We start from the raw sequence: 24,246 nt of genomic DNA on the forward strand, positions 1-24,246 counted from the left end.
TGAGATGTGCCTTTAAGTATAAATAAGATACACACCAGATATGGAAGGTTTTCGTATGAAAAAAATGAATGTAAACTATCTCAGTAGTTTTTATATTGATTACATCTTCAAATGAGAAAACTTTGGGAATAATTGGTTAAATAGAATATATTATTAACATTTAATTTGGGGTGCCTGGGTGGCTCAGTTAAGCATCTGACTTTGGCTCAGGTCATGGTCTCGGGGTCCTGAGATCGAGCCCCAGGATAGGCTTCTCACTACTCCCCACTCAGCTCCCCCTCCACCCTTGCTTCTCTGTCTCCCTCTGCCCCTCCTCCTGCTCATGCTCTCTGTCTCTCTCAAATAAATAAATAAACTCTTAAAAAAATTGCATTAAAAAAAAGAGAGAGAGATAGTCCAGTAGTCTATCTCTGTAGCCCGAATGGAAAGTATGCAGGAAGGAACATTTTTCAAAATCCCCATTTAGCTTTCTTACCAATAAAACCTACCCTTTGAAATATTTACTTTCTTATCCACATTCAGTGCCTGACATATAATCCTGTTGTAATATATCCTCCCATGACAAATAATTAGGTGCTGTTTGGGAGGGGTGTTCTTGGCAGTAACAGCCTATGGAGGGAATTATGGAACTACTAAGAGGGCTTTAGAAAGGAAGTACTTTCTGAGAGACCCAAGAGAGAATTAGAGATTGATAAACAGGTTACATTTAGCTGTAGTTAGAGGACAGGGAAACAAAAACAAAAAGCAAGGCCCCACCAGAAAAGACATAACCAGAAATGCCCCCAAAACATGACTTCAATTAAATATTTTATATTTCCAAACATAAGGAAAAGAGATCTTCCATCAATGGAAGCTCTTTAGGTGGTTCTAAATATCTGCCTCAGTTTGTACCCGTCTTCAATTTACATCTATATAAATATAAATAGCATTTACTAAGACTCATATTTAATACAAACTTCCAGAAGTGTTTAAATGGAAAAAGTGAGGAAGGAGCAGTGGGGAGAGGGGCTTGTTTGTCTCAGAAGCGACAGGGAAGTGGCAGTCCCTAAAACCTGAAGATGATTTCACCCTTGTTGTATACGAGCTGCATTTGTAGTGCGAGAGGACACATGGGGCGTGACTGAGCATTTTGTGAGGAACAGGACAAAATAAGAATCTATGTTATCAACTTTGATGTGTTCATGGGTTCCTGATATGCCACAAAGCCACCTTCTGGAAGAGCAGTTAGTTTATCCAAAACAGGCTGGAAGTTTCTACGGGCAGCCCTGGTTTTTAGGGGATCATTACATGTTTCTTAGACAGCGCTTCCGGCTGTGAGGATGTACAATCAAGACACGTATCAGAGAGAAAACGGAGAAGCAACAATGCCCCACTAATATTTTCCTGATGAAAATGTCTGGACAACTGAGAAATAAGTGGATTATCTCAATCCAGTAAAACGGCATTCAAGTAGAAAATACCCAAGCGTTATAAGTCAGTCTGCATTTCCTGCGTGAATTCAAAATTGAAATATTTCACACCAAAATGCCAACAATCTGTGCAAAGATTAGACCCTTATCAAATTCTGCATTCAGATGTACATGCAAGCTTGCCTTGGATCCTCTCCTCTCAGAGTTGCAAAATTTACAAATATGGTACAATCTCTAGAGTCATCATGGAGCTGGAGAGGTAATGCAGAACCCAAGCCGCCTTTCCAGTAATTGTGGCATTGCAACAAAAGTCACAGCTTCTATGGATTCATTGAATGGAGTCAACCTGCGGGTAGACATTTGTACTCACGTACACAAATTCCGTTCATACCCACACGCTCCCATTAGATACTAGAGCGTGTTCCTAATCTTTTGTCCTTTGCATGCAATTTGCACACATAACATGACAATCCTTTTAACTGGGTCTGTCTTCCCAACATCCTTGAGATCCGAATCCTGAGAACTTTAGAACTGTAAACATATTAAAATCTAACAAATGAAACATATTAGCTCTACAAATCTAACACATGAAATGCACACCCTCTAAAAAGCCAAGCAATGTTTACAGTTCACAGCTAGTAAGAACTTATTCAAACACTAATTTTTCTTTCTATTGACTCGTATATACTCAGGACCGAGTTAGTTGTTTTCCGCTTTTGGCCAAGCTTTGTCTTTCACTTTCATGTTTGAAGTTTCCATTTTCAAGTTAGCTAGTAATGTCCCTCTGGATCATTTCTTGAATTCTCTCTGCTAGTGCACAAAGATTAGCTTTTCTGAGGCCTCTAATTAAATTGCAATATGCATCTCTCCTCCCGTGGAGTTGGTACCAATTACGGAGGAGTTGGACTTTCTGTTCCGCTGTGTCTTGGAGATTGTCATTCTTGATCTCATCTATCTTGGCTTCATTGATACCATTCTTCCGGACAAATTCTCTGACTTGAGTTATTGTCATTTGTTCAACAATACTAGGGATATATTTACTCAGGTCGATGTCTGAAAAACAGAGGACAGTCTCTGAAAATTTGTTTTGCTAAATGAAATTCTCATTATTGAAAACCATGTTTATTTCTCTTCTATACTGGTTAAGTCCTAGAGATTGGAAGAACTGGTTGGGGAAAAATGAAAACAGAACCCCCCCCCCAAGTTCTAATCCCAACCCCTCCTGGATCCCCAGTAATTTGCTCTATGACGTGGGCAAGATATATGACATCTCTCTATCTTCTTCTCTTGGCTATAAAATAAGAGGGTTGGAAAAGATCATCTCTAATGTTCTTTATGCATCTGATGATCAGTGACCCACAAACCTAAAAGGCAGGCAAAGACTTTATGATTTTCTCTCTGACTCACAGGTAGAGAGAAGCAGACCTGAATAGAATCGTGGAATACGCCAGAACCAGGAATACACCAGTAATAACTAAGTCTACAATTCAGTTTATTCAGTCCCTAAATCAATTTAAGCAGGAATTCTATAATACACCTGTTTGTGAAGGAAAATGCTCTTAAGCCTCAGAATATGGCATTTTATTGCTCCCCAGCTTATTTTTAACTATGAGTGTTAGTTATGCAGTCAAACACACTGTCCGATAAAACCCTTGATGGTGAGCAGAATGAGCTATAAGCTCAAGGAAGAGACCCCCACAATATATCACTGAAATTAGCAATATTGTTTTACTCTGAAATTGGCCTGTTAACTCCCTAGGAAGCCGTCTCTGTGAAATACAGTGATAGAAGCCTTACCTGCATAATTTATTGGCATCATTTCCTGGGGGAGACAGAAAATGGAGGGAAGGAGCAAGATAAATAAACATATATTTATAATATTCTAAATGTAATTGTCTAATTCTTCCTTAATACTGAAGGAAGTACAATCAGTAGCTTGATGTATAAAATTAGCTAGATGACGTGATTAAGGATTCTTTTCCCATTCAAATTTTTATTCTGCAAAGTTCCAGCCTTGCTGGAATATTAACTTAGCACTCTCATATTCTTTGTTAATTAATTCTCATGCTATTTGTGTAGGAGGTTCCTATAAGCTGGGCACCAAATCTTCGTCCGTTCTTGATGCCCCTCTAACCCATGCACACGCACTCACAATAAATGTTGGTTTTAAAACAAGGAGCAAATAAAACACTGAATTGCTACTTTCTCCATTTCCTTAAGAAAGTGGATGCATGTTTCAACACCTACAGTAGATGAGGCTATGGATCCAGGGTCTTCATTCTTTTTATTCCTGCGCCATCTTAACATCCCTGGAAGATCAAAGACATTTCTGTCAGACTCAGGTCTCAGCCTTGTAGGAAGCCTGTGAGAACAGACTCTCGCACTATGAGAAGTGGGAGAAGGAAGGAGAAATTCACTGAAACTTAAAGTGACCAACACCGCAAAAGGCAGCATTGTCCTGATTTTGGAAATCCCACCCCGTGAGGTCAAATGTTCTAGAGATATGTCACATTTTAATTGGCCATCCCATGATCACACACTGGCCTAGCCTGAAGCTGGCTTTTGACTTATCATATGGCCACCACTACTCCCTGTCACCAGAATGGAATTGGGGGGCATGCCTGCGGCAGGACTCAGAAGCCACAGGATATGGAAAGTTGGCATTCAAGGCCCAGAAATTCAAGTACATACGCTCACAAATCCCTACAGTATACACACTCAGTGCGTGTATGCCTTGAAGTCAGTATAAATGAAAGAAAGGACACGTCTCCAAGCATGATGATCGTGTTTAAGCACTGAGTGTGTATTTTTAGCCTCTAAAGGCAAGGCGACCTCTTATCTTCACCTGATCTGGAGAAGCAGTGATGGGTTCCAACGGAAAAGGAAAAACTGGATGCCTCCGAGTTTTTCTATGGTCATCATGATTATGCCCAATTTGGGCTTACCTGTTGACTTTGCTAAGTAACCCTAGCATAAGTTCTATTGCCACAGTATTTTAAGTTAAGATGGAGAAATAATAGTAAAAACACAAAAACCACGGAGTCTGAACAAGGGAGAGGAGGCACAGAGAGGATGAACTTATCAAGTGTTCCGCGCACTCTTTCCCAGGAAGATCCTTTCTTCTCATGTTCTTTATGGGGCCATCTCAATGAGCAGTCAAGGACTCCTTCTGATTCCTGACCCACTCAGCTGCTGCCGGGGTGAAAACCTACCCTTGTTCATATGGAGGATGGGCATCCATTCCGAGCTCCAGAATGACTGCTCAAAAACAGTAGCCGAGGGATGATATCATCTAGGTCTTATCAGCTCTCGGGTGCACTCAGTGGCGGGAATTTAACAATATAATAGAGCTACCTACCTGGCAGGAGCTTTCTTATGGGTAGGAGACAAAGGGGAATTCTTGTGAATAACTACTGTCCAAGTTATTTCAATCAGCAGTGGTTTGAACAAAGTAAGAACTTACACCAACATATTAGTGCAGACATTAGAATCGGGATTAGGACACAAAACCACAGAAATTTGGAGCTGGATCCTGTAGGTAGAAACATTGAACATTGAATGTGAAAATAAGCAATCTTTAAGATTAAACAAAGTACTCTCAAAGACTCAAAAGAGATTGGCTTTTCTTCATATTTTACAGTAGGGATGAGAGAAAGGAGGATATAATCATAAAAAGAAATAATAACCTTCTCTACATTTGGTGTTGCTGGTTGGTGTGCAATTCTCAAGGATTCCATGTTCACACCTAAAAAAAAAATCAAAAAACAAAAACTAACAGGGGCGACTGGGTGGCTCAGTTGTTTAAGCATTCAACTCTTGATTTCGGCTCAGGTCATGATCTCAGGGTTGTGAGATCAAGTCCCGCATCGGGTTTCCCAGCTCAGCGTGGAGTCTGCTTGGGATTTTCTCTCCCCTGCCCCCGCCCCTCCCCCCACCACTTGCATGCATGCGTGTGTGTGTGTGTGTGTGTGTCTCAAAATAAACAAATAAAATCTTTAAAAAAATACAGAGGAAATTCAAAAAGCCTGGTGGACTGACTCCTTGATCATCTACAATGACACACTCTAAATCCAGCACCATTTTATTCATCTTTGCATCTCCGGGAAACATCATCCCTCAAATATTGCTAGAATAAGCGTCTAAAGCTGGTACAAATTCATAACATAATTTGGATGTTTGGATGAGAAATATCCTAAATAACTACGTTTGTTATAAAATACCAAGAGTTGGGGTGCCTAGGTGGCTCAGTCAGTTAAGCGTCTGCCTTCAGCTCAGGTCATGATCTCAGGGTCCTGGGATCGAGTCCTGCATTGGGCTCTATGCTCAGCACCGAGTCTGCTCGACCATCTCCCTCAGCTCCTCCCCACCCGCCCCCGCTTGTGCTTTCTCTCTCTCACTCTCAAATAAATAAATAAAATCTTAAAAAAAAAAGCCAAGAGTTAAAAGAAAGTAATAAAATACTGACAAATAGGAAAAAGGATGAAATAGACAAAGATTTAAAATTGGTAGTAAGCTGTGCTCTTAGAATCATAAACTGCCAAAAGCTATTTCAAAACAGTCCCACTGAACAATAAAATGGCTGGATAATAGCCCCTGCCCACGATACTGCTTAGAAAGCTCCCCACCCAGCCCTCAGAGGCTTCCCCTCTCAGCATCAAGTGGTGATCATGACACTCAAGAGGAAAATCCTTGGGATTTCCTGCGGACCATCAGATTGTCAGATTGTCTGAATGATAGCCTGGTTCAGCCCATTCCCTAACTCCGTGAGCTTGGGTATGTCACTTAACCACCGTGAGCCTATTTTCTCATCAATAACAAGGAGATTACATTATAATAACAAGGAGGGTTATGGTGAGAAGAAAATTAAATTGAGATTAGGAGCTATTTAGAACTATTATTACAGTGGAACTTTGAACAATGTGGGGGTTGGGGCACTGACCCCCCCCCCACCGCATAGTTGAATATCCTCGTATAACTTTTGATGCCCTCAAAACTTAATTACTGGGGCGCCTGGGTGGCTCAGTTGGTTAAGCGACTGCCTTCGGCTCAGGTCATGATCCTGGAGTCCCAGGATCGAGTCCCGCATCGGGCTCCCTGCTCGGCAGGGAGCCTGCTTCTCCCTCTGACCCTCCCCCCTCTCATGTGCTCTCTGTCTCTCTCATTCTCTCTGTCTCAAATAAATAAATAAAATCTTTAAAAAACAAAACAAAACTTAATTACTAATAGCCTACTGATGACCAGAAGTCTTACTGATAACATAAATGGTCGATTAACACATTTTGTGTATTACATGCATTCTATACTGTGTTCTTTCAATGACCTAAGCTAAAGAAAAGAAAATGTTACTTCAAAATCACGAGAAAGGGGCACCTGGGTGGCTCAGTCAGTTAAGCATCTGACTCTTGATTTCAGTTTAGGTCATGGTCTCAGGGTCGGGAGATCAAGCCCTGTGTCAGGCTCTGTGCTGTGTGTGGAGCCTGCTTGGGATTCTCTCTCCCTTTCCCTCTGCCCCTACCTCCCCACCCTGCTCATGCTCTCTCTCTCTCTCTAAAAAAAAAATAAATAAAGTCATAAGGAAGAGAAAATACATTTACAGTGCTGTACTCTACTTATTGGAAGTAGAGTCCACATATAAGTGGACCCTCACAGTTCAAACCCATGTTGTTGATGGGTCAATGTATTATTATTATTCTTTTAGCACATTAGTCCCTCCCGCACAGTCCCTACTTATGCCATCGTCAGGCACTCTCAGCCATGGGGGGGCTAGAAGGGAAAGACTAGGTTAAGTGCACGTAATTTTAAATTTCTAGTCAATAAGAGACATAAGGCATCATGTCCCTACTTCACAAGTCAACTAGGTGAACTCCCAAACATTTCCCAAGGTGAAATACAAGTTTAAGGAGAGGCACATGAATATAATCCTAAATGTTTATGTTGGTACCATACAATATCTTACGGAGCAAAAGGTACTTTATAACACATATCACCCAGTCTACACTTCACAGAAATGAGGCTGATAGGAGATGTGAACACTGTTTGCATCCCACGAGTGAAGGAATGGATGCTCAGAGAGGTTCAGTGACCTGCTCAAAATCACCCAATCAATCAGAAGAAAAGTGAGATGCACAATCAGGTTTTCTAACTTTGGGTCCAAACCAAGCTCCTTTGCATGAAAGGCAAGGTCCTTCATAATCTGGCCCTGGTTCCTTCTCACTACACTCTGGCCGGGTACTCTGCTCTCTGGAATGGCTGTCTGTATTTCTGCAGATGCTATCCCCCTGCCTGAGATGTCCTGTCCATGTGTGCACACCTGGGGATGTTCTTTCTTTCCTCTCTCAAGACTCCCGTCATGTGTCCTACCTTCACCTGCCCCTCAGGCAAAGCTGGAAGGTTCTCCTAGAACTCGTAACAGCCTGAGCACATGTCTCTTCTGGTGCTTGACCCCATAACCACTGCTTTTCTTGTCTCTCTCTGCCTCTCGCCTGAGACCTTTGATGCTAGGAATGTGGTTTGCCCGTGACACTTGTTAGTGTAAGCAGCATGCAGAATACAAGCACGTGGGAGGTATTCAAGAAATGTTTGGAGCCTGGACGTTTGAATGAACGAACAGTTATCTAGTGGCTTAGAGGCAAAGCAAGACTAGAGCCCAAATTCTTGACTCTCGGCCAGTGTTGCTTCCCCCTAGGAAGACACAGTCTGTCCAGGTATATCTAGCATCTTGATCAAAGAAAGATGAAAACTTACGTGGTGCACGGGGTACAATGTTCGCATTCAGAGACGTTACAAAAAAAGTTTGGTTTACATCTGCACTTGGTATTCTGGGTCGGGGTACAGTTTCTCTCCACTTCCAAGCCTAGAAAACCAGTTTGCAGACTATTAATTACAGCAGCTGCTGAGCAGGGGCTGTCAGAGCTTTTGAGATCTACCGCTTAAATCAGCACACGTTTTGCAACACGGGTAGCGTTTACGAGCAAAACAGGCGACCCCAGCAGAGTTTTAAGAGGACAGACAGTCCAGCAGCCAACACAACCCCACTTTTGCTTTAAAGAGTTCCCCTGTTCCTCTAGAGCCTGGCTGCTTAGGGCGTGGCTTGTGGACCAACAGCATCGACCTCAGTTGGAAGCCTGTTAGAAATGCAGAATATCAGGGGTGCCTCAGTGAAGCGTCTGACTTCAGCTGGGGTCGTGATCTCAGGGTTCTGGGATTGAGCCCCACATTGGCCTCCCTGCTCAGCAGGGAGTCTGCTTTTCTTTCTCCCTCTGCCCCCTGCCCCTCACTCATGCTTGTTCTCTCTGTCAAATAAATGAATAAAATCTTAAAAAAAAAAAAAAAAAGAAATGCAGAATATCAGGCCCAACTCCAGACTTAGTCAGACCGATGCCAAAGCCCTCACTTAGAGATTCTGATTTAATGGCTCTGAGGTGGGAACTAAATGTTGACGTTTTCAACAGCTCCCTGTGTGATCCTAATGGACCGCCACGATTGACAAACATTCCTTTAGAGCCTGAATGAGGACAAGAAAAGTTTTATGTCCAGGCATTTCTTGATATCAAATGAAACTGGGAATATTTCTGTTACATTTGAATCTAGGCTTTCATGATAGATTGGGACATTCATAAAAATTCAAGTCCCCAGTTGGAATTATCAGGACAAAATCGATCTCTGAAGGAGGGAGAGGGGGAGCACCCCATACACCTCTTGGATTCCTCTGTCCTTGTATCAGAAGGCTTCTGAGCTCTTGCTGGCTATAACAAGAGCACCAATCAAGGCAAGAAAAAAAAAATCCCTGCCAATTTTGATTGCAGCTGATGAACCTGTTCACCAGGTTCATATTTAGTCATCTTGGGAGAAATGCCTAGATTTGACCCACAAATGTCTAGACTGGTGATTAGCTCGGTACCTGGTCCTGCTTCACACCAGCCAGCTCCATCTTGTCCTTTCCTCTATGACTCATAGCATCAGAGTAGGTCCCAATTTCAAATTGTATATGTATTCTGCTCCAAATCATGGAGTACCATGATTGGTCTTTCTGATTGCTTTTTAAGGCACTTACCTTGCTCTCCATCACAAATTCCACATCTTCTGCATTTATCAGAAAAATGCTCCTTGTCTGTGAACTCCTCCCCTTCCTGGCAGTGCGCACAATCTGGTTTACCCTCCTGAGATTTGCAGTCACCCTCTTTCCGTGTGCCTGCCCGAGAGAAAAATGCAGCAAGTGTTGGAGCACGAGGAATGCAAGGGACATGCAACCATGTGGGAGATATGCAGGGATGACAAGGAAATGGGAGTCAGGACTGTCAGACTAATGATACATAAATACAACGGGAGAGAAGGTTATTGTAAAAATCCTGTCACCAGGCAGAAGGTCTCCCAAGACAAAAGCTCAAAGAATATGCCTGGAGACATAGGATGATTAGCAATAGGAATATATATATATTTTAAAAGGTTAGAACGACCTAGAAGAAATGCCTCTAGCAACTTTCTTTGCAAGGGAGGGCAGAGGTTCGTATTCATTCCTCTTTCTATTCCTTTGCCATTAAGGGTGCGTTTTGATGGGAAGGCATGAACATATTAATGACAAAATTTATTATCAGGTGGGTTACCTTCATCCACACGATTGTAAATAATATTTGCATTTGCTTCCCTTGTCAAATAAGGCGAGTTCCTGTATTGGTGTTCGTAAGCAGTTGACAACAATGATTTCTCTTGAAAATTCATTTATTTAACAAGTGTTTATTAAATGCCTATTGTATGTCAGGCACTTTCTAGGAACCAGAGATCCTGCAGGAAGGAAGACAAAGCCTAGGTATGCAAGGGCTTCACGTTTCCAGGGAAGAAGCAGGTCATGCCCAGATCAATGTCTGATGTCAAGTGGTGGTAAGTGCCTTGGGGAAGAGGGAAGCCTGGCTTGTGGCCTTCATTATTCATGGTGTAACTAATTAAAAAGAATAGGCTGAGTCTAATCTGCCTCACACATGTGTACGGCAAAAATAATTTATGCTCTTCCCTGGGTAAATGACTTTCTTAATAACCTGCTAGCATTCTTTCTGAGAAGACATAATACTATATAAGCAAATGATGAACCTGAAACAGGTATGATATTGTAGTCAACAAAGAAGGTGATAGTGGGTCAGGAACACAAAGTAAGTTGTGAAAACCCGGAACCAAATTCAAATACCGAGCATCATCGAGCATCAGGGCTGTACAATATTGTAGCAGTGTTTAAGAACACCGAGCCAAAGTACAATTTTGTTGGCTTGCCAGGCGTATTATACTGGTTTCTACACGAACTGGCCCCTCTAATGAATTACCTTGCAGAATAAGCCTAGAGCTATGCGTACGGCATGACAGTAAACACAGGGCTATCTCTCCTCCAATGTACATAATTTCAATTTATCAAAATATTTATCAAAATATGTGGTTGTTTTCTTTTCTTTTTTGATTAATTTTTTTTTTATTTAAAGAGAGAGTGGGGCGGGGGAGAGGCAGGGAGAGAGAGAGAATCTCAAGCAGACTCCCCATTGAGTGCGGAGCCCGAGGCGGGGCTCGATCCCACGACCCTGAGATCATGACCTGAGCCGAAATCACAAGTCGCTGCTTAACCGACTGAGCCGCCCAGGCGTCCCTGAGTGTTTGTTTTCTTGAAAATAAAATTTTATAATACATTTGTTTCTGAGTGTAATAGTACACATGCTCAACGTGGAGAATTTGGAAAAGTTTGGGAAGTATAAAAAGCACCTGTATGTCAACCACGCTGAGAGAGCCACGGTTATTGTTTTGGCGCATTCCTATGCGTATACCCCCATGCATACATGTGAGCATATGTGCATGTAATATGCATGTGTGTGTGCGTGTGTACTGTATGCAGTGTGCCACAGAATCCTTCCGATTAGATAAGGTGATGTGATGAGGCCTTTTTGATCCATTAATCAAAAATGTCATTTCACGTAGGCCAGCATTGAAAAAAAATACTGTAAGTATTTTAATTTACGAAGTGTAACTAATTATTGGCCAGTCTTGTGGCGTAGGAAAAAGTAATAAAAATTCCAGATTCTTCCTCACGTAGGTGACATTCAAAATGCCTCCCTTCTTGTTTTTCTTTCTCTTCCTCCCTCTCTGCTCCCTTCCCTTTCTCCCTCCCTCTCTTCTTTCCTTTCTTCCTTTCTTTTTTTTATTTTTTTTTAAAGATTTTATTTATTTATTTGACAGAGAGAGACACAGTGAGAGAGGGAACACAAGCAGGGGGAGTGGGAGAGGGAGAAGCAGGCTCCCCGCAGAGCAGGGAGCCCAATGCGGGGCTGGATCCCAGGACCCCGGGACCCTGGGACCATGACCTGAGCCGAAGGCAGACGCTTAATGACTGAGCCACCCAGGTGCCCCTCTTCCTTTCTTTTTTTTTTTTTTTTTTAAAGATTTTTTATTTATTTATCTGAGAGAGAGAATGGGAGACAGAGAGCATGAGGGGGGGAGGATCAGAGGGAGAAGCAGACTCCCTGCCGTGCAGGGAGCCCGATGCGGGACTCGATCCTGGGACTCCAGGATCATGACCTGAGCTGAAGGCAGTCGCTTAACCAACTGAGCCACCCAGGCGCCCTCCTTTCTTTTTGATTGAAACAAACCCTTACAGATACCAATAATTTGTATGACAGGCTTTAAAGGGTTTTGTGGTTTTTTTCCATTTATTTTGATCTCATCTCATTCATCAACAATTCTTTTAGCAGCTCACCTGGACTGAAATCCTCCAAGGATCCAAACGAGTTTTCATAGAAGTAAAATCTGTCTTTTTCTCTGTATTCGTACAGCATTGGTTTATGTACTAGTTAATTAAATTACATATTAATATCACAACACCAGTGAGCATAAAGACTCGGAAGCAATTTGAATAGTGATAAGCCTACAATTCAACAAGAGAGAATAGGGGCAGAAAGAGCAGTAGCGTGCGTTGGACACCACCCAGGATTCTTAGAGATGGAACAGAGAGAGTCAGTTAGTCCAGCAGGCAGATCAGTTAGAAATCCCTTCGTGGGCGGGGGGCACCTGGGGTGTCTCAGGTGATTAAGCATCCCACTTTTGGTTTTGGCTCAGGTCATGATCTCAGGGTTGTAAGATCGAGCCCTGCATTGGGCTCCTCAGCGTGGAGCCTGCTTGAAATTCTCTCCCTACCCCCACCCCCCACCCCTGCTCTCTCTCTCTCTCAAAAAAAATAAAATTCCTTCAGGGAATTTATACATTGAGGCTTTTGTCAGAAATACATGAGAAAACATGATAGAATTGATGGAGACATTCAACTTTTGCACACTCCAAAATGTACTTAATCAATCCCACATCACTGAGTATCACAGTGGAACGTCATGCATACAATATTTTCCTTTGACTATTTTTAAAGACATCCTCCCCATAAATTTATTACTACATCAATAGGCATGAACATTTTCAAGTTTTTGACCCACGTATCCAAATTTCTTTCTTAAACGATTGTAACAATTTACCTTCCAATTATGGTTAATGAGAGTTCTTATCTCAAAAGCAAACCCACCAGGGTTGAAAGCACTTCTTCAGTGAAAATAAAACAAAGCAAAGAGAAAAGAGAAAAGCAAACAGACAAAAATCCTTGACAGTTTGAAGGGCAAAGCATATTATCTTTGTTTGAATTTGCATTTTAAGTTTTACAAATTTGAGGAAGGACCTTAAGTCCTCAGGCAAATAGATGATGTTTGGCAAGTTTATTAAAAGGCCAGGAAGCCATTCTCTGTTTCCTTTTGGAGAAGAGTAAATGTATATAGGCTTAAGTATAAATGGGTTGGATTATAAGGGAGATTTTCCGTGAGGGTTATTCAAAACTGCACAGGAGGCCAAGGGAGACTGGTAGAATCTTTATAAACAGGACTTAAGCCTATTTAGCTGACTGAGTGCTGGAAGCCTGGGATGCTCACCACAAAACCTACTGTGTACCGTCCTTTATGGTTCTATTCATCTACAGCTGCACCCCACGTGCTTTTTCCCTTTATCTCGTACTTCACCAGGCAGCTCAGAGGGAGTCATATCTGTATGAGATGGTAAGTCAACTCTACTCCATGTTGAAAAAAGAGGTTTGCGCCACTGCCTTTTGCGAAGCTTCTAATTTGCCAGTGTTTGAAGGATTTCTGATCTGAAATTGGTTTACATTTCAAGATACTGGTGTTAAAAATTTGTTGGGTTTTGTCCATTGCTTTTCTAGCTCATTTAGTTTCAGCTGCAAAAATGCAAATGTATTTTGCAGCCCTCAGAGACCTTCTGACTGAAGGGAATTGCTAGACACATCTCTTAAGGGGGGGGGGGGGGGCAGGTCCCTCGCTTTCAGAGCTCCATGATTATGCAGATACATTTTAATCAGTTCTGTTGTGATAAGCTTTAATATCCACAAAGGAGTCTTCTTTGGCTCCTGAAAAATGGAGCTGAAGAGAGAAAGCCTCTCACTTCAGGGGCACATGTCATCTGTGAATTCCGTTTCTTCATCTCTACTATAAGCAGGATAAAGCTGAACTCAACTAGTCTTGGGAAAGTAATTTCTTGCCTGTTTTTCTTCCCAGTAAAGCTATAACGCAGAACCAAGCACTGTAAACTCTTCTCTCCATTATTACTGTATGCTGTTCCTCACCCGGATCATCAAGCTAATTGCTGGATGTTGATGGAACATACCAGGAGGACATGGCTGACAGCAGAATGTGCTCCCACGATGCAGGCCTTCCGAGCACCCAGCCTCCCTTATGGTGATGTTCTTGTGCAATCTCAACACTTTGGAGTTGATAGCAGTTGCTTGAGCATTAACACCTCTAGGCCACGGTCCAGCGATGGAGGTAAGTATCTGTTAAAGCAAAGCATGAGGAGAATTGTATTGACTTCCCAACTAGACAACGTGGACCATAGGTGTAAGCTGCCCCAGATGGCTATGTTTGCGGTTGCATAGGCTAAAAGCATGGGGCTCCGTCCTTCTGCTCACACAGCTCCGGAAAAGGAGGATGCTGATTACGTGATAGTCCAAACTACTCCAGAAACAGCATCATGGATAGTAGGAGCCAGGGCTCTGGGCTCAAAAGCGAACCCTGACTCTCACTTACCAGCCCTGTTGCTGAGGTGAAGTCACTTAAATTCTCCAAGTCTCTGTTGTTTTATCTATAAAGTGGAAATCATCTCCTCTTCATGGGTTTGTTGTGACCATTAAATGCACGTAAAGCTCTTAGTGCAATTTCTGGCACATAATAAATAGGTGCCCCATGAGTGGTATTATTAATTTACTAATTATTATTATTGTTATCGTCATAAAGTTCTAGCGAGGAACAACATAGTCAAGTAGGCAAAACCATGAAATTTCAAAATGACTGCAGTGTGAATCCCAGTTCTGTTGCCAACACGGTGACTTTAGGCAAATTATAGAACCAACTGACCCTCAGTTGCCTGACCTATAAGTGCCAATAGCACTTTCTGTCCTGAAGGGTTATTATGAAGATAAAAAGTGATAATTTCTCCCAAACCTGGTACTTAGCTTATAGCATGTTCTATTTCTTCTCTTTTTATAGGTAGCCGCAGAATAAATTTCGGTGAAATCCTGTCATACAATGAGCATACAATGAGTCTCATGGGATTTTCTTCACCTTTGCTCAGAAAAAAAAAAGAACTTCTTTTAGTGGAGAACCAATCTTTAATCTATTTGGGGTTCTTTTCTTCTGGAGGTAAAAGTGATATCGGTCTAAGTGATCTCATGTCAGTATTATCTCATGAGTTATAGACTAGAATTACTTAGAAAAATTAGCCCCCAGGGCGCCTGGGTGGCTCAGTTGGTTAAGCGACTGCCTTCGGCTCAGGTCATGATCCTGGAGTCCCGGGATCGAGTCCCGCATTGGGCTCCCTGCTCGGTGGGGAGCCTGCTTCTGCCTCTGACCCTCCCCCCTCTCATGTGCTCTCTCTCTCTCGTTCTCTCTGTCTCAAAAAAAAAAAGAAAAAGAAAAAGAAAAATTAGCCCTCTAAAATGTATGGAAGCATTTGGGGATGATCTCTGATTGATTCTTTTCTCTGGTTTCCTATTTTTTGTCTCTCTGACCATAAGTATAAATCTCTCATTTTAGGTGGAATATGTAAATTCTATTGCTAAGCATCAGAGAAATCTAAACTATTAGTACTGAGGATTTTTCTTAAGGTCATTGTTCACAGTTTTCACTGCATACATTACTTTTTTCTACTTTATGGTATAGTAATAATACTGGCATCTTCTGAGTCAAGGGAACTAAGTGTTCTTCATGTAGAAACCACTACCACAGAAGTCCCTCCCCCTGCCCTTCCAGCCCTTCCCCAGTTGTCACCCAAACCTGTATCCCTGTCAGGTCACAGGATACCATAGGACCCCCACGAAGGGAGGGCTGAGAGAGATGTGGCTGCCCACTTTTCCTCCTGGGACAGACGTCTTTAAAAATGCATCCCTAAAATTCAGCCTTCCAAGAGGGAAAATGACACCAAAGCATCAAGAAAATATCCCACTTAACCAGGTACACACACCGGCAAAATGTAGAGCTAGCACTCGTCCGAGGCTCCAAACAACTTTCACAGTGTTCTTTCCCTACAGCCAAGAGACAGGTGAACTTAACACGGGCTATATGCTCTCTCTCTCAATATGAATAATTCTACATAGAGAACACCTGAAACTGGTACCCAGATCAGAGGAATAATGTCTAAATATGCTGGCTTCAGTGCCTCTTTGACCCAACAGACATTTCTTGAGCACCTACTATGTGCCAGGTTCTGAGGCTACAAAAGACAAGTAACATTGATTGTAATAGGAAGGGAATATTAAGTTTCTTTGAACTTAAGAACTTTGAACAAAAGTCTTTATTAGCATCAATCTCTCTTTTCATGGTGACAGTGCCCCACTTCTTACTTTATCTGCAAGGAATTCTCTCATCCTGTTAATATCAGCTCCTCTTCTAGATCAGAGAATAATAGCTAATGCGTAGCAACTGAATTGGGCACGCTAGGAAGTAATAATGTGATGGAAAGCATACCAAAGTGTGAACTGCTAAGACGGGGAGGGCTTTCAAATGAAAATCCTTCAAATCGTTAGGATCCTCATTCCATAACTATCTCGTTATTCTATCAGGGATTACACATACCAGCCAGCTAGCATTCCAGATATGGCCAGCATATGAAAAGTATTAAAAAAATCTCTCCAGGGGCGCCTGGTTAAGCGTCTGACTCTTGGTTTCAGCTCAGGTCATGATCTCAGGGTCCTGGGATCAAGTCCTGCCTCGGGCTTCACACTCAGCAGGGAGTCTGCTTGAGATTCTCTCTCTCTCTCTCTGCCCCTCCCCACCATGTTGTCTCTCTCTCCCAAATAAAATAAATCTTAAAAAAAAAATATCTCTCCATAGTTGGAAGAGACCAGTGAGTCCTGTTTGCAACGGATAATGGAAAACTGAACCTAAGCAACCTGAGTAGAAGCAATTCTTTTCTATTGTCACCACTCCCACTGCTGTGAAGAGGGGGTTAACAGGGAGATATTACTTGTTCTCCTCTTTCAATTCTGGTGTCTCACTAGAAACTGAAGAAAATGCAACAGGTTTAAACTCCGAAGAGATTGATAGGGATCGAGCAGGCCAAAATTGACCAGTGAAAAAAAGCACAGAAAGTTGACACCCAATCCTGTGTGTGTGTGTGTGTGTGTGTGTGCTTGCGCGCGCACGCACGCGCACGTATCTCCTATGGCCCGGGGGGCCTTATTCTCCCTGGTGTTCTAATTCCATCCAGGATTCCTGAGACAATATTATGAGCAGGTCCACAGTTTCTGGCTTAGGTGATGAGTGCTCAAGACAGTAGCACATTTTATATTTGCGGATTGTGACACTGACGCTATTTCTGGAAAACTCTGCATCCAGTCGACCTTCTCAAGCTGTCTAAGACAAATGTATACTCTCCCTCGTTTTGTTTTAGTTTTGAAGTTTTTCAGAGGGAATCAAAATCCTCTGTCCAAAATCCATCCAGAATTTGAGGAATTTCCAGAATTTCAGCAGCATGCTGAAAGACAGGAGCATCACTGGCCACAAAGGGCAGACACCGGCACCAAGCTCGTCTCATGTCTGATCACGTCTGCTTCACGGAGCTGAATTTCTGGAAACATTTCTTACTTAGTTCAGCATCAAAAACTCACTTCAAGTATGAAAAAGAAAGCTGGTCCGAAGAGCACGTGGTGGCTGTTACATAAGGTGAGGCAGGCGGTTCTCCATAGAGCTTGTATTTGTTTTGTAATTGTTGCATTAACCCAAGTTTGCAATATGCAAAGATTTAACCCAAACCGTCCAGGCAGGAACTGGGGCAATTTGACTGTGACAAGGCAGGAAACCCACAAAGGATGAAATGAGCTGAATGCTCAGAAAACTTGTTTTCAGAAAAGCTGAAAAGGCCAGAAAATTGATTAAATTAAAGGTCTGAAAAATGTGAATAAACTAAGTCAGATGATCACCAAATGGGAAAAAATGAGGAATAAATAGTTTTACATCTCCATCATCCTAAGGATGAAAAAGTCAGAGAAACCTCAATTGTATATTCTGCTGGGAATATTCACTAATCCATTAATCAAATTAATTAATTGAGTGAATACTTTGTTGGGCACTTACTATGTGCCAGACAGGTGCCTGGGAACAGCCCAGTGAACAGATATAGACTCTGCTTTCATAGAGTTTATATGTAAGTGAGGTATGTGAGGGTTCTCTAGAGAAACAGGACCAAAAGGGTGTGTGTCTGTGTGAGAGAGAGAGAGAGTTGGGGGAGAGACTTGGTAAGTCCAAAATCTTATAGGATAGGCCACCAGGCTGGAAAGTCAGGAAGAATTTCAGTTCAAGTCCAAAGACAGTCTGGAAGCAGAATTTCCTTTTCCTCAGGGAAGCCCAGTCTCTAGGCTATTAAGGCCTTCAACTGATTGGATGAAGCCCACCCACATTAGGGAGGGTAATCTGCTTTACTCTAAGTCTACCACTTTAAATGTTGATCTCATCAAAAAACAACAGCACCAAAAAACAAAAACAGAAACAAAAAACGCCTTCACAAAAACATCCAGGATAACGTTTGAGCCGATGTCTGAGCTCTCACCTGAGTTCACGATGACACATGAAATGAAGCATCACATGCAGGGAGATGAATAACCAGAGAAATAGGCACCCTGTCCCGGAGGGATACGAGCTGGGTAAAGCAATAAAGCAAGCTTAGGGGGCATGGAGAGTTTGAAGGGTGGGGCAGGGCTGTGTTAGAAAGTGTGGTCCGGGAAGGCCACCGAATGAGAGGATGTTTGCACACCGCGGTGAAGGGAATGTGTGGGTAAGAGCTGGCTTTCGGGAAAGGGCTTTCCAGGAGAGTCATAACCAGAAGAACTTGGCCTGACCAAAATGGGGAAGAACCTCAGGTCCTCAGCAAAACCATCATTAGCAACTAGCTGTGAGGATAAATAAAGATCTCCGTCTCCTGAGCCTCACAAGTCATTCGTATCTTGCCGATGGAAGGTATGGTGGGATTATATGGCCAACCTTAACCCTAGATGCCACAGTCTCGTGGACTCCTGGAATGTCAGAGCAGGTGAGGGAACAGACGCACCTGTTCAGCTGCAAGATAGATTTAAAAAAAAATGGACCATCTTGGGTCTTTCGTTATCTACAGGATGTTAATATTTTCTCCAAGTCAGAAAATGTGCTTCTCTCTCTCCTGACTCACCCATGAAAATGTGAAGTGAGAGCGCCAGGCCCTGGAGGCGGTTTTCCCTTTCCCCCAGGACCTGTGCCTGGCCTGTTACAAAGTTCCTTAATGTGTATTTCTCCTCGTGATAGTTACAAGAAGACTTTGCATGAGGAATTCTTACTGTCTTATTTTACAGTTGAGGAAGGTGAGCACAGAGTACGGGAAATGACTTGTCCAATAATCCACAATGAGGAAAGGCCAGGGGAGAAGTCGGCACCTCTGACCCAGACCTGGGCTGTTTAAGGTTTGTAAATTAGTTTCCTAATTATTTCTATTCCATTTAGGCACACAAACAACTCAATTTGTTTTCAGACAGTTAGTTGTTGGCAAGAAGCCTGAGTGTTAATTATACAAAGAACCTTTCATGGGGCGCCTGGGTGGCTCAGTTGGTTAAGCGTCTGCCTTTGGTTCAGGTCATGATCCCGGGGTCCTGGGATTGAGTCCCACATTGGGCTCTTTGCTCAGTGGGGAGTCTGCTTCTCCCTCTCCCACTCCCCCTGGCTGTGTTCCCTCTCTTGCTGTCTCTCTCTCTCTCTGTCAAATAAATAAATAAAACCTTAAAAAAAAAAAAAAAAAAAGAACCTTCAAAGCAAATGTATATTTTGGGTCTGGCAGGTACTCTCTGAGAACCAGCAGTCAGTCCCAAGTATAAGAAGGCTGCAGCAGGGCCCCAAAGCTGGGGTTCTGGCTAGCACGGAAGGGATGCGGAAACTTTGCACCCTGGTCTGCAGCTCGGAACTAAGTGGGGTTTACACTTCCCTTCCTCCAATTCAGGTGCTGAGTTTCTGAGAACAGCCACGATGCCCGCTGGGACTGCAGTCTCTTGCAGGGGTAGGGGTCTGAAATGTACAAATAGAAACCCAAGTCTTCCTAGACTAGAATCTCGGCACTGGCTCCCTTTGAAACTTGGTGAGAGGGCTACAAGAGTTTGTCCCTTGTATCAGTTGATGAGGAATTGAGAGAATAACTGGATATTCATTAGTTATCTGCATCAGGGATGGGTCACTTTTCAAAGCCAACCAGCTCACTCAATACAAGAAATGAAGCAGGCAGAGCCAGACCCAGAAATTGAAGACCGCCCCCCACCACGTACCTCACCCTGGGTTGACAAGTTGTCCGCCCGGTCCTAGGACTCAAAAGTGCTGGAGATCTCACGTGGCAGTTACAAAGAGAGTAACATCTCAGTGCCTGAATTAAGCAAACTATTGGAAGAAGTTGAGACTACCTTTGGATTACACTGAAGAATCAATTGCCTTGAGAGAGATGAGCTAGGATTTGAAAAGGAAGTAAAAAAAAAAAAAAAAAATCACTTTTTTTTTCTGTTCTTATTGAAGCTCGAAGCAAACAGGAAAATAATTTTTAAAAGCAGCAAATTTTAAAAAAATAGAAAACCAGACACAAGGCAGTGAAAAATGCAAGAATGGTAAGAATGACTAACAGGTGCCTGAAGAGTCCGTGAATTTTTTCAAGACTGAGCCCTGTCCTCTGCTGCTGAGGACATAAATGAAGAAATAAAGCTCAGCTAATTCTTCTTGCTTGCTTGCTGTTTGGACTCTTAGCTATTTAGAACATGTAAGAAGAAAGAAATTCTAAAAAGGCCATTTCCAACTATGAAAGGCATCTCTACTGTATGTGTGTCAAATATAAGGAAATAGTAGTGACATTTCGTAGTAGGTCCATTATTGAAACACTAAAATACAGAGAAATAAAAGACATTTTTCTACATGAAAGAGATGAGTGAAGATTCCATTCCCTCTTATTTTTTTCAAAATGTGTAAATAAAAATACGCATGGTAACCTTATGCCTGGAATGTCTTCTTTCTTTCTTAAGGCCAGTTTCTGGGGAGACCAGGAGAGACAGAGTTGAGGAGGTGGGCATAAGGGACTGGCTAGACCTCTGAGTTATCAAGCAATACATAAAGGAAAATGAGGGAATCTAGAAAATTCTACCTGGGATTAGATTTTGAGTTTGGTGCTAGAGTTAGAAAAATAGTCTTCAAAACTGTGGCAGACCTCAGAATCATGTAGTGATGCATTAAAGAAAAGAAAAAAATAGTGCAGGTCCCACCACAGACATAGAGTCAGGGTCTCTGAGATCATCTTCAGCAAGTCCTCAGTTCTGCGGATGCTCACCACAGTTGGGGACAGCCCAGCTGGAGGACGATCTGAGGGCAGCAGGCCACTATATTTACATGTGAGGAGCTGAAGAGGTTTACAGACCAACAGCCTCTGTGGGCCGCACTTGCAAATCAGAAGATGACTTCTCGTGAAGAAGTAATGACCCTTCCCAAAAATAGGCCTGAAGGAAGAGAAGTCATCTTTGGTGGAGGAAACAGATAGTGGGAGCCTAGAGTCCTTCACTGCCCCGGGGGGTGGGGGGCAAAGAAGTAGCACAGGACCGAGGTGTCCCTGTGTCATAAGCAATAGGGGAGGAGAGGCTCGTCGAAATGGAGAGGGCCACCTGGACCGAAGGGCAGGCGAGTGGGGGCCATGTGGCATGTGGGCCCAGGTCTCCCATTTTTCAAGAGAAACCAAAATCCTACAACATTTAGGTGGCAACTAATATTAAAAATAGGTACTTACATATATATTTACTGTATGTGTCAATACCATGAGGGCTAAAAAAAACAAAACAAAACATAGTTTGGGGCAGTGTCTGCTCAATGTTTGAAATCAGGCCTAAATCTATTAAGACACCCATATGAAAAAAGTCTACTTTGACCAAGGATTCTCTTGTGAGGATGGCTAAAAACCAAAGCTCAGTCATCAGCAAGGGGCAAGAGCATAACCTACGTGCTCTCTCTCTCTCTCCCAAGATCTCTGGCCTCTGAAATCAAAAAGTATCGATGTTTCTCACATCTTATATTTTTATGGCCTCCCGGAACACAGAAGTGAGTAAATCTAGAATCTTTCATGACTTGACCAAAGGACAGTCTGTCATTAATGACTCCGTGGCCAAGTTTATTCTAATTTTGCAAGTTTATCCCAGTTTGCAGCTTAACCAAACCTACAGTAGGCTTGCTTGCCTCACTGGGCTGAGGATATCTGCCCAGTGAGCTGCAGTCAGATTTGCTAATTTATTAGGCTGGCCTTGCTCAAAATGCCTAAATCCACAGTAAATTCACTATCATCCTTACACTTAGTGGAACTTGGGCCACTCGCCCAACATAGACCGCTGTTTCTAAATGCCCAAGATGGGAGTGGCCTGGTTGCACAAAAGTCCATTCCAAAACAAGAAGAGAGAGAAGAGATCAAAGGGGAGAACTAGCTCATTTCCTTCTGGCGAAGGTGGAGCTACCAAACCTACGATGATCAGTTTCTTTCTAATTAGAGCTTTACTACTTTCATTTCACTTCAGAGAAAATAGAGGTTGGCAAGTAGATTGAATTATTTGTTCCTCCTTAAGACTGAATTCAAGAGACTTACTTAAGAAGCTAAAGGCGCTTCATTTCTCTTTTTAAAGCAAGGGTCTTCCAGAAAATGAAAAGGACTTTCTAGGTAGTTAGATGCTGTTTTCCCACTTTTGTGAACAGATCCGCATAGATAGCAAAAAGAATACAAGACTAGGCACTGACAATGGTTTACAAATAATTTTTTTTTTGGTAATAAGATATATATAGACAGATTCCAGTACAATTAGAAATGGGTTTCTTTAAAATAATAGATTATTTAAAAAAGGAATAAATAAAATAATAAATGATAAGAATTCTAGAAATTCAAGTTCATTAAATAAATGCCCTCTCTGTAAATGCATCCAATAAAAATTATAAAATAAAAATTGTGTCCCCGAGAAATGACAGAAAGCAGACTATAAACAGCACTGAACAAACATGCAACTATGTACCGGTGTAGACAAAACTAAGAGGCCATAAGTAAAATACAAAATGCTTGTTTTAGGTGATAAAATAAGGAGTGACTTTATTTTTTCAAGAATTACTTTTTATTTCACATCATCTGGTCAATTTCTCTCTTCATATCTATTTAAAGAGAAGAAAGAGATTCACTGTCCTAAATTTGGTTTCGACTTGCTTTTTATTTCTGGATCCACTTTTTCTGTGTGCCCTTTTATTATTTTTCATCATAAGGTAATAGTCTTCAGTACCTATTACAAAACATGTGCTCATTTAGGGACTTTTGGGACCCAAGATAATTTACCAAAAGGCACTTTGCTCACTAGGGGTTTTCAAGTGGGGGATTTCCTTATTCAGGTTTTTAAACATCTCTTAAATGTTGGCTATTTTCTCCAACTGCCGTTTGTTTTATAGTCATCTGATTTCCCTTTAGCATTCTGGAAGCCTTCGGAGAGATTCCTTTGAGATACTGACAGGTCCACTGTAAGAGCTATTTAGAAGTAAATTACTTGCCTAGCATCCCAGAGAGACTTACTTCCAAATCCTGGGTCCCCTTTGCCTCTCACTATTTCACCTTTCCCCCTCTAAACTTAGGGCGAGAAATAAAGCCTCTTTTTCTAAATTAAACTCTCATTTACCACTAGGGGTGGTAACCATACGTCAGAGATGGACACGAGGAGACTCTCTTCATCTCCCTGTGGCCCTGCTGGGCTCCGTGCGTCAATTTCATTTCTGCCTCCCCATCTTGCCATCACTTACAAATTGGTGTTCTTCCCTCCAGGTTGTTCTTGTTTTAAATTACATTTCATAATTTTGTTTCAGTTTAAAAACTTTTCAAGTCCTTTGTGATAGAAGTAAAACCCATTAAAAAAACCCATTTCATGTTTCTGAGGCCGATTTAAGGAAAATGATTAAATTAGACATTAAACAACCGTTCTTTATTTGTCCACTGAAAATCTTCCATAGGACTCGTTATAAAATACACTGGTTTCTTTTCAAACTCCCTCTCCTTTCCCTTGACCATAAATTGAAGACAACTGCTTTAAGAAATGTAGAAGAAATTGAGTTTGTAGTAACTGCCTGACCATAGACCTCAACAGTATAAATAAAAACCTATCTGAGCCATGAGCTGAAAGAAAGAAAGAAGAAAGAAAGAAAGAAAGAAAGAAAGAAAGAAAGAAAGAAAGAAAGGAAGGAAGGAAGGAAGGAAGGAAGGAAGGAAGGAAGGAAGGAAG

At 42.1% G+C, this 24,246-nt stretch overlaps 1 protein-coding gene across 1 annotated transcript in view; it reads right to left on the minus strand.

Annotated features, from left to right (window-relative positions):
• Positions 1–794: 794 nt before the first annotated feature.
• FAS (Fas cell surface death receptor) overlaps positions 795–24,246 on the minus strand; it is a 25,953-nt gene continuing 2,501 nt past the window's right edge. Inside the window, exons 2-9 of the mRNA XM_035008555.1 lie at positions 14,088–14,253; positions 9,463–9,600; positions 8,154–8,262; positions 5,096–5,154; positions 4,873–4,941; positions 3,657–3,718; positions 3,207–3,231; positions 795–2,462 (exon numbers count right to left, since the gene is read on the minus strand). Coding sequence (XP_034864446.1) covers positions 2,176–2,462; positions 3,207–3,231; positions 3,657–3,718; positions 4,873–4,941; positions 5,096–5,154; positions 8,154–8,262; positions 9,463–9,600; positions 14,088–14,253 — 915 coding nt within the window. The 3' untranslated portion in view covers positions 795–2,175. The remainder of the gene's footprint in view (positions 2,463–3,206; positions 3,232–3,656; positions 3,719–4,872; positions 4,942–5,095; positions 5,155–8,153; positions 8,263–9,462; positions 9,601–14,087; positions 14,254–24,246) is intronic.

This window comes from Mirounga leonina, unplaced genomic scaffold (assembly GCF_011800145.1).
Source record: "Mirounga leonina isolate KUSES-001 unplaced genomic scaffold, KU_Mleo_1.0 Mir_152, whole genome shotgun sequence".
NCBI lineage: Eukaryota > Metazoa > Chordata > Mammalia > Carnivora > Phocidae > Mirounga > Mirounga leonina.